Raw genomic sequence first — 11,715 nt, forward strand, 5'->3', positions numbered from 1 at the left:
TTAATATGAATTGTTTGGGTATTTGTATTAAAAGGCTGACAGATTTCAGTGTGTGTATTCTTTGTGCACTTGTCAATTTAAAAAATTTTAAATCTTAAATTTACTCTTTGTAATTATTTGACATTGTGTATGTTATGATAAAATGTGGAATATCATTTGTAATATAAATCATTACAAATAATTTTTTTCAAGGATATGTAAATAATCAAGTAATGTAAATTGGCTGTTTGTGGTGTTTGCATTTATTTGTGTGCATAGTAAACCCATCTTCCCTATTCTTGATGTGATTTCATTGCTTTACATGGAATTTGTATGTATTAAGTTTTAGGCAACTACTTAGCAAAGAACATTTTGTACTTAATTTAATTACATTTCATTTCGGTGTAAACATGTTAAAAATTAAAAGGAGTTTGAGTTTCGCTGATGATTTTTTATTAGGTGCTTAGTCAATAGTTTTAAACTATTGCAATTATTTTGCTCTAATAAGAGATTTTTATTTTTTTTATTCTTATGCTTGAATCCATTTTATTTGGAGAATCAACAAAAAATTTAAATGCAATGTAAATGTGAGTTTCCAATATTGTTGTTTATTTTTTTTTTTTTTTTTTTATGATCACAAATTTTTGACTTAAAAATTTACTTTAATACTATGTATTGGAAATAACATGTACAAACTCTATTAACTTATTACTGTTAAATAAATTCTTTTGTGGCTTGTAATTGAAAAACAAATAGAATTGTATTTCGTAAATGTGAAATAGTTATTAAAGATTCAATAATTGAAGATAATTTTAAATTTATTGTATGTAGAAAAATGTGAGAAAGATTATTAATACTGTAAATTCAAGGTAAGTCATCTTTATAAAAAGTGTAGTTTATAGAAATTAAAGAAAAAAATCTTTTGTTTTGCATGTAAAATGTATAAAGGGACTTCAAAGACAAATTACTGTACAAAATTAAAAATATGAGAATAACCATTCAATGATCATTTACAGCTGACAATTTATATAATTATCTCTTATATAATTAAAAAAAAATTATCTTTAAGGTCTGTTTTTTTTTTAGTTTTTTTTTTATTCTAACTTGAATTTTTTTCCATTTTTTGTGAAGAAGAATTAAAAGCTTTGAAATTTTAAGTATTGGAATTTTACATTCTGGGATAATTAGTAAGTCAATAGAAAACTATCAATTTTGAATAAAATAATTGATGAATTGTTAGAACAGAAATAAGGAAATGTTGCTGTGTTTGGTTTGCTATGATCAAACATTGAAAATTATACTTTGGGAAATACTATTGAAGTTTTCAGAACTGAGACATGACACATTTCTGTGGATTTCAGCATTTTTGGAATTGAATTTAATCATTCATGCGATTGATTAATTTGCTTTTATGTAATAATTCTGTAATATTTTCATTACAAATATGTAATATTGTAGCATAATTATAGTATAATACTATTGTTGAAGTTACTATTAATGGAAGCATAATACTATTACTGGAAAGTTACAGCTAGATATTCTGAACATGGTTTTTCAATTTCTTTTTCTCCCATAAGTTCTGAAGAATTATTCTCTAATTTCTGCCATGCGCTTATGGTTTTTACTATAATCTATAGTGTGTTAGATTTTAAAGAAAATAAATCTGGTTTTTGTTGTTCATTTAGTGGCAGCTTATAACCATAATTTGAATCCACTTTTTTTCTGGCTATTTCAATTATCATAACAAATCTTTATGCTGTAACGTTAATAGGTTTCTTTTGAATGTCTTTCTATTATTCTGCCTTTCTCTAGCTGTGTAATATTTTGTATTTTGATTTTTACATTTATTATGATTGAAATACTAATACAACTGGCCAGTTTTATTAGCAATATATAAATTACAAAGTTGCGTAAGTAAAGGTGCAAAATATTATGAAATCGATTAAAATTTTCAGGGGATTAAACTTTAAAAAATACAAAATTTAAATTTTTATATGGATCCCATACAAAAAAATTCCCAATGAGTAAAATGTGCCTCATCTTCTAATAAGGTCATGTACAAAATTTCAGAATTTTATCATGAAAATTCTCTAAGATATCTTTGATAAAACTGAATACTTGAATTTTTGTGATAAAATGCTGAAATTTCATACATAACCTTATTAAAGGATGCAGCACATTTTATTCTGGAAATTTTTTGTATGGGGTCCGTATAAAAATTTAAATTTTGTATTTTTTAAAGTTTAATCCATTGAAAACTATAATTGATTTCATAGCAATTTGCACCTTTTTTTGCGCAACTTTGTAATTTACAGTATATGTCCACGATCAATATTTCAGGATTAAAAGCCTTTTGGGGACACTCTGCATATATAATATTTTACACCTATTTGGAAAAAAAAAGTACTCAATATTACCATACAAATGTGTCTTACTGATACTCCCAGGTTTGATTTAAAGTGTCCTTAAAATTTATATTTTATTTGTACTGCTTTTTATCACTATAGTGTTCTTCAAAAAGATCAAAACAATGTTTGAGTTAAGCATTTTTTTAAAACAAATAAATATATTATTGATAGTACTATAATTTTTTTTTTATTTGTATGACTCATATTTCTTTGAATAATATATTCAATGAAATTTATTTGAAAAAGAAATATAGATATTTCTTGTTGCTAAAAAAAGTAGCTGTTTCTGCAACCATAGTTCTAAGCTAGGTGTAATTTTATATTATGATATTTATAGGAACAATAACAATTTTAACTAAAATGATTTACAAATCTTGAGTGAAATTCTTTACCATTACCAATAAGATAATTGGTATTAACTGAGCATTAAAACGAATACAGAAAATCAACAGATGTGATCCAATTCTGTGAAAATGCGAATTTCAGTTTTTTTTCCCCTTATTAAAATTTATTATTTTTGAGATTGATTATTTTTCTTTTATGTAATAATTCTGCAATATTTTTAATATCTGAGGTACTTTTTGTTTCATTTTATTCTTATACTTGTTTTACTTCTTGGTTTTTATGTTTGGTAAAAATTATTTATGAAATTCAGCACGTTTTTTTTAAAAGCTGGGTCATGTCTGAATTAGCTTAGAATTTAATTAATTGTAAAATAAAATGTCATAAATTATAATTGAAGATATCTTCTATGATAATGATGATTGATTTTGAGACCTTAATGAGCATATGCTGGTGAAAGTTTAGAATGTTCCATCCACTCAGTTATTATATGGAATTATTTGGGAACTATAAAACAGAAGGGTGGATGGGTTACTTTTGGCATGCAAATGACAGGGTAATATTATCATCTTGATTATTAAAAACAAAAAAGCTTTATTATTGACAATACAGTTTGTTAATACTGTCAAATCTATACAGTATATGAATGTAGTACTAAAATGCCTTAAAATTAGCTTGTGTAAGCAAAGTATTTAAAGTATCTGTAATAATGTTCTATGAAATGAAATAATACATTCAAAATATAAGTTACTATGTTTTTGGAAAAGCACTGTTGGAAGTAAGTACATCTAATTTGCAGAAAGAAAAAAAAAATAATCATTTCATGTTGGTGTGTGCATTTTAACTTCCTGTTGGCTTTTTAACATTTCACTAATATATTTTAGCAAGCACTTTGTTCTCTTGATGAGTTTAGTTAGGAATGTGCTAAACTGTAACTTCATGTGCTTTGGTTTCCCCCCCCCCTTCCTTTTCTGTATATAATTTTTTTAAAAAAATTAGTAGTATTTTATATTTTAGGTAGATAAAATTTCAGAATTTAGTTTATTAGATTAGTTTTACTTGATTTATCCATTCAGATAAAGGTAATATTATTGAGGAGCGATTTTTTGAAAGATAGATTCTAATTAATTTTTCAAAATATGTCTAAGCATATTTTATTTTAAGCCGAGACAAATTTATTTTTAAATAATATTAATACATTTTAAAAATTTGTAATTAATTTAAAGGACTTCATTGCTTTCATGCTGATTTCCATTTTATAATTTTACATCAATTATTTTAAGTTTGTGTAAAACAAACTTTTGAATAATATAAACAATTTTAATGATTAAATTCCTGATCAAGTAGACATTTCAGATGGTTGTTCATTTGGATTTCTTTTCAATTTCTTTAATATCTGAAACGTATGGTTGATGTTTGTCACCAATATAGACATAAATAAAAAAATTTTTTTTTAAAAAAACTTTTAATTTTTATTTATCTATTATTTTTTAATTCTTAAATTTCATTTGCAAGCATAGGGTTATTGTCGTTTTTATATCTAAAAAAACTGATACCTACATTATATCTTATTAATTCATAAAGGGACACTTTTGAAATAATTTCTCTTTGCAGTTTAAAACTGGGTAACTTTTTTGATGAATAGGAATTGAAAAAAAATTAATTACCTAATTGAAAACTAATTGTTCATTGGTAGTTATTACTGAAAATTTTTCAAAGTCATTTTCTTTCTTTAATTGCTAAGGCATTGTTTAATGGAACATGAGTATACTTATTTTGTGTTTTAGGCTATTTTAACCTCATTTTTATTGTTTCATTATACATATTTTTGATTGTTGCTGCAACAAACAATTTTTTTGTAACTAATAAATCATATAAGTTTTGGTTAATTGTTAAAAATTTATTTTATCAAATAATTAATAAGTGCCTAATAAGTATTAAATGATGTAATAATTGCCTGATCCTTTTACTTGTTTAATCACAGAATGACTATCTTACATTTCTATTTTGAATCATCAAAACAATAAAATAAAATGAATAGTGTAGATTCAATCGCAACTTAACTAAATTTTATAAGGTATTATTTACAGATGAAAATGTCAACTAGTTTTCCTTTTCTTTTATTAAAATTGTTCGCTAAATGCATTGGTTTTAGAAGGTCCTTCCTCCCATTTAGGTATATATTATCGTTTCGTTATCTTTCGAGAATCACCATAAATGAATTATTATGTGAATTAAAAGTTTTAATATATGTGATAAATTATTAAAAAAAATCGTTAGATTCTGATTCCTGATATATCCATAAATTTGTATTTTAATCACTGCTGTCAAAAATCAGTTCATCCAAATCTTTGTCTGGGCTGAAAAGCAAATCGTTTGAAAATGATTTCAACATTAAACCTTTGTTTAAGTAAAAATATTAATATTTGTTAAGAAACGACTGTAAAAAATTGTTAGAATTGCTGATTTCCTCTTGAGAAACCTGAATATTGATTGGGTCTTAGTAACTGTGATGTAGATTCTTAACTGAAGCAGCATTTTGCTCCAGGACTTGAATAAATGAGTGATCAGAAATATGTAAAGTTGTGTAATAATAATATTACTGTCTCGCTGCAGTTATTATTCTCGACATTAGTAATAACTAAAATAATTAGACATTGTTAATTTTGACGACCTTACTTTTTAATTATTTGTGCTACTTTGAAAAAGTTGACCGTATTACTTCCCCTCCACCCCCTTCCCTAATTAGGAAGAAGTTCATTATATATTTTGCGAAGATTAATTTATATCAATTAAAATAACTTCTAAAATTTCTCGTTTTCAATTTTTATTAAAATACAGCATAGCCAAATCTTACTCTTGGTTATAAAACTGTATAAACGAATTCAAAACAACGTTTACCATACATAAATATAATCACACTAGCTTTAGAAAATAATGGAGTTTTTTAATAGGAAAAATGCAATTAAATACTGTTTATTTACATTATTTGAAATTTAATGCTATCAAATGTTCAGGATTCGTCGGGACATTTCGAGTTTTTGAATTTTCTCCAACCCTTACTCTTAAATCTCTTCTGCTTCCCTCTGAATACTGAGAGCATTTTAATGTTACTGTATTCTACCATTTTAGTAATCATTGATAAGGTATTGCAAAAAATATGTAAAAAAACATATTTCTCAGTTTTGGTGGTCTTTTAAATTAAATTGTTGGAGGGGGAGAACTGTATTCATTTGATTATATTTTGATAGAAAGCAGCTGAGGTAATATAAATAATAAGTTTATTTCTTTCTTGGCTTTATATTTTACCTTTACGCTTATATTGTGGCCTTCTAAAAAATTTGTAGTTCATAAACGCTAAATCATTTGATACGTTGCTTTAAAAAATGCCAAGAGATGGCAGCACAAGGTAGCTGTTTTTGTCCTTTAAATTCTGTTGTAACTATTTTATTTGAATTATGTTAAAAAAAATCTTATATCAGTATATGTGAAAAGGCGAGTAATTTTTTTATTGTATTCTCCGAATCATTAGATAAGTGTTTATCATTTGCTCCTTACTTGAAAACCAGTTTTCTGCAGAGGGGCGGTGGTGGTTCTAGGAAAAATTAAAGCTAGTTTGAATCAACTTCATATCAAATAATTTTCCCCTTCAAAAGCTTTTCTGAGAATCATTTAATTGAAATGTATTTTCCTAACTTTGGAAATGTTTGTTTTAAAATCTGAATTAACAAAGATTTTACATAAATAATCATTCTAGTTTAATTGAAACTATAAGAATGAAATTATATATTAAACTTATGAAATATTCCTTTCTTATTTTAAAATTGCTTTTAAAATGAGTGGCATTTAAAGGTTTAATTTGATAATAATGCTACAAAGTTAGTGATACAAATGTAAATTTTTCTTCTATTGCTTGAATTTTTTTTTTTTTTTTTTTTTTGTTGCTTTTTCTTGTTCCGGGTTTTAGATCTTAGAACAGTGGTAATAGATTTTTATTCAGCGAACTAAATAACTCAGTTTTACTTCTTTTTTTTTTTTTTCACTATAAAAGTGTGGGTTAACAGTGATTGTGAGAAGATAAGTAATTTTTGATTTCTAAAAATAAAATTTATAAAATAAAATAAAAAATTTATATCGAATCTGTTGCAAATCAAATGAATGTTGCTATTAATAATAGCATAATTTGAAAATTACTGCATGTTCTTATAGAAGAAATGCCGCGTTAATTTGCTGCATTTGAGAGAAAGGAAGGGGTGACCTAGAGAAAATAGATTCTCTCCCTGAAAATAAACTTTGCATGTAATTTAAAATTATAAATAAAATTTATTTTTAGCAATTCTCGAAGAGTTTTTCTGTTATAATATTATCATAAATAAACTTTTAGACAAATTTGTCAATAATGACCTTCTGTAAAAAATAAGATTTGAATTTTTTGTTAAAAATCTATATAATGACCTTTTACGCAGACTTGTTATTGTTTTTTATTGGCAAGATAATAAGACAAGATTTTGTAAGATATTTGAATTTGTGTGTTTTAAGATAAACTTATTATATTAACAATTTGATTTTAATTTTGGCGGTTTTTAAGATTTAAAAAAAATAATACTTTACTGTATTTTTTTCCTTGCCCTTATTACATATATATATATATATAATATTGTTTACGTGACTTTTTTGTAAAGCGAAGTTGGAACGATAATAATTGAAGAATTTTTCAAAATGGCTACTGGCATTGGTATAAATTACTTCATAACGCCAAAAATACCTACCTTTATGGATATTAGAAAATATTCTTTTTTTTTTTTTTTTTTCAAACTTTTATGTTAATACATATTTAAAAGTAGCTAATTGCACAACATATGTAGCGGCAGGCTCTCTACACTCAAATACATCTGTTTCATTTTATCTGAATTGGAATGAATATCAGTTCCAATTATCTCAATTCGAATTTTCTAGAATCACAAATAATGTTTTAGATTATTTCTTACAAATATTTGATGCTTTTCGGGAATAAAGATCAGATACTATTAAATTTTTCGAAAAAAAAAATATGTATTTCTGATTTTCTTTTGTTGGACATATTCATAGTCAACCAATTTTTAATCAGTAAAAAAAAGAAGGAAAAAAAGTTTATTTTTGAGTCGGAATAGGATTTTTTCTTAAATTCTAAGTTATTCATTAGATTTTTTTTTTTATTCTATTAAATCTTCTTTCATTGTTTATTTTTTTTACATTCAAGATAATTCTATGAATTAATATAATTTCTAATGGCTGATTGTTTCTCTCTCACACATTTCTTCTTTCTTTCTTTTTTTTTTAATAGCAAGAATATTTACCAAAAAAAAAAAAATTTAAATTGATGTTTGTTGGAGTTTCGAACTCCGCCAGCGGAAGTTATATTCCTTGATTCTTTAAATTGAATTTGTAGTCACGTGATGAAAAAAACTGTGCTATAAGATTATATAATATTTAAACAATTAAGTGGATTTAAAAACTAAAAATTGGAAAATAAAAGAAGTCCTTTTTTAAAAACACGTTTTTATTATTGTTCTGAAAAGGTGGGGAAAAATAATTAAAGTCATAAAATCCTAAGAAACATGATCGTAAGGAAATTCTCAGCGAATAAAGATCCTGAAACATTAATTAAAAATTCATGTTCTAACAGCGATTTATTTTTTATCTTCACATTTTTGATATTTTTTTTCTTTTTTAGAACATTAATAAAAACGTGAAAACGTGTTTTCATATGTTTATCATTTTCAGATGTTATTCAGTGCTTTCTAATTGCAAAGAAAATGAAAAAATTGCGTGTCTTTTGCCATTTATTCATTTATAACGAACATCGAAAGCTTGCAATTGATATAAAAATGGCGGGTAATTATGAAAAGGAAAAAAGCTTTTGTATGACTAAAATAATCGTATTACTATAATTATCATATATAAAGATTTCGAATAAAACGAAGTGCAATTATTCTAATGTTACTGGAACTTATGAAACGTATTGATTGGTAATATAGACGATTTGTTTTACAGAATTTCGAAAATATCTTTTCCAACATAATTTGCATTATCTTATATCTATCTCTTCATTATTATATTAATATTTTGATCAAGAATTTAAATTTTACTTTGGTTGTATGATGTAGTTATACAATGAATATGTTATGTTTGAAATGTTTTGTTATACTTTTTACTTGATTATCGTATGTTTTCATTTCAGGCTGATAGTGTGAAGTTTTTAATTTATGAATGATTATATTAACACTGAAATCTGTTGGCAGATTTTATAGCATTTCGTTACTTGCATACCATCTTTACATTCAATGTTAAAAATTTATTTCATGTCTTTCTTAAATCGTTTAAATTTACCGTGTTTATTTAGATTTCAGATTTTATTGCGTTTGTAATATGCTGTGTATCATTCTGCCATTGCATTCTAATATCATAAATCCAAACTGTGACAAATGTTGATTGGATTAACAAATTTATTAGATTTACGAAATAATTATCAATATTTCATTATATACGGATTTGGCTAATTATATGCGGAGGTATTGTTCTAATTTAATGTGACTAATTGACGTCATTGACTGTCATCTAATTGATGTAGCTGCTTGTTGGATCTTATTACATTGTTTTGTGCTGTACTATGATGTGGCATTTTTTTTTTGTCGTGCAAATATAAAATGATGCCGAAATTTCATGAGCGTAACCATAGAGTTTTCTCCATTGTTAACTGAAAGTAGCTATTCAAATGAAAGCCAACGGCACTTTTGGATTTATATTGGAAACTGTCCAAAGTCATTGAACTTGATGTCCATATTCAGCCTTTTGCATTATAGGCTAATGTTAACACAATAATTAATTTTGCTATAAGGCAACATTTTTCTTTGATGTTTTCTGAATTAGTCATATTTTTAAATGTTCTGAAGTTGGTTCTCTATTGCTGTTCATAAAAAGTATCATAATTATGTTCAGCTAAAAAAAATCTAGCTGTCAAAAAAAACAAAAAACGGTTTTTATGGTAGAAATGATTTTAAAAAATTGTAGTTTAACATTTTTGTTTTGAATATTGCTAGTACATCTAGTCTGGTTTCTAGAAAACACTTTATACTGTATTTGATCTAATGTTTTGAAATTAATTCAGTTGAATAGAACACTGGGAATTTCCAAATTAATTGTTCTTTATATGATTGGTTAGTCCTTAAAGTCCTAAAGAATTGGAATTCCGTCGGTCTTCTACGGCTTGCTCCATAATATTTTTATTTAAAAAAGTACTATGAGAATTAAAGGTAATTTAAAAAAAAAGGATTGAATTATTTTTTTTATGTGAGAAATTGAATTGCCTAAAATGGAAAAATTAAATTTTCTTAATACCCCCCCCCCCTGCAAAACAAAAAAGCCGCAGTGCAAACCGCGATTTAACCAAAGGTTCTATGTGTACTTCGGTCTATGCAAAGTTTTCTCGCTTGTGTGGCGGGGAGTTTTGGAATGCTTCTCTTAGAAGTCTATCTCTTCATTTAACCATGGAAATGAGCAGCACATTTTTCATAACAGGATGTTATTAATTTGTAAATTAATTTGGAATGTTTAAGATTTCCTTGTTTCTTCAACTGAACTTGATTGAATAAATCTCTAAACCGAAAACTTAATGCAATATTTAGCTGATTACGTACTAATATATCGCAAGGAAAAGAATTCTTGTTATTTTTCTCTCTTTCTTAAAATTCTATGAGAGTTGCCCCAGGGAGTAGGAAGTTTTAATGACGGAGCGGAAAAAGTTCAAATCAATAAAGTAATATAGAAAAGCAGTATTCCTCGCTTTTTATAATATTTTAAATAAGTTTATTTTTAATTTTGCACTTGTGAGAAATGAAATATTATTTTTTAAAGTTCTTTCAAAATATTATGTCTGATGAAAAATTTTCTTTTTGCCTAAAGAGAAAAACATCAAAATTTAATTGACATTCCTAATCAGAATTCTTAATATATACAATTAAAAATCCATTAAAGATTACTTTTAAATAATAAAATGCTAGTTATGATAACCTACTTATGTCAATATCGTGAATTGATTTTATATGTTTGTTATCTAGGTTATTTTTTTTTTTTAATGTGCACAATTTTTTTTCGTAAATTAAATCTGATGTGCTTATTTTTTTATTTGTTGCAGTATGTGAAAATCTGAAGTTTTCCGGGGAAGCGACTTGCCGTCGATAATTCCGGTTTCTGCGCCAGAGGAAGTCACTTTTTAACCTCAGGATTCATCTCTTTGAAAAGGGAAATATCAGCATTTTTTTCAAAGATATTTGAAAATAATTTGAAGTTTATCTCATCGTTGTATATATTATTAATTTCGAAACAAGGTGCTACAAAGATAAATTTCAAATTGTCGTCTGCAATGGAATGTGATATTGCTTACGCAATAAGTGCGATTTAAAGTGCAAACGATTTCTGATTTCGTTTTTTTTGCTGCGATGCTTATAATTATTTTTATGCAATTGAAATTATATTATCTTTGAAATTTACCAGTATGACTTTTTGCTGAATGGTTTGTAATTATTTCTTTATTTCTCCAACTCTTTTATTATTGAAAATTATTTATATTTTATGGAAAATTATCATGTTTAAATTAATTTTAAAATTGCTGCCTTTTATATCATATTTCTCTGCGTAACAAATATTAAAGTTTTGATTCTTTTATGTTCTTAAACATTGCTTTAAGGAACTTCAACTTAGATATTTTGTTTCTCATTTTCAACGTTTTTTGTATTCATCAGTCATTATCTGAAATCACATTTACCAAGTATTCATTGTTATTTTACGGGTAAGTATTTGGAATTCAAAATCTGTTCTAAATGTAATTTGCCATTTTTTTTTTTTTTTTTTTTTTTTGTATAAAATTCATATTTGGTAGATTTGTACTGATATTGACTAAAGTATATGATTAATATGTGTTGAAAAATATAATTAAACATTAAAAGAA

At 25.3% G+C, this 11,715-nt stretch overlaps 1 protein-coding gene across 3 annotated transcripts in view; it reads left to right on the plus strand.

Annotated features, from left to right (window-relative positions):
- The window catches only part of LOC129975627 (cyclin-K-like), a 31,028-nt gene extending 19,436 nt beyond the window's left edge, over positions 1-11,592 (plus strand). For all 3 annotated transcript variants that reach the window (XM_056088709.1, XM_056088710.1, XM_056088708.1), the window contains exon 11: positions 10,903-11,592. In XM_056088709.1, coding sequence (XP_055944684.1) covers positions 10,903-10,909 — 7 coding nt within the window. In that variant the 3' untranslated portion in view covers positions 10,910-11,592. The remainder of the gene's footprint in view (positions 1-10,902) is intronic.
- The last annotated feature ends 123 nt before the right edge of the window (positions 11,593-11,715 follow it).

Source organism: Argiope bruennichi, chromosome 7, assembly GCF_947563725.1.
Source record: "Argiope bruennichi chromosome 7, qqArgBrue1.1, whole genome shotgun sequence".
In the NCBI taxonomy this organism is placed as follows: Eukaryota; Metazoa; Arthropoda; class Arachnida; order Araneae; family Araneidae; genus Argiope; species Argiope bruennichi.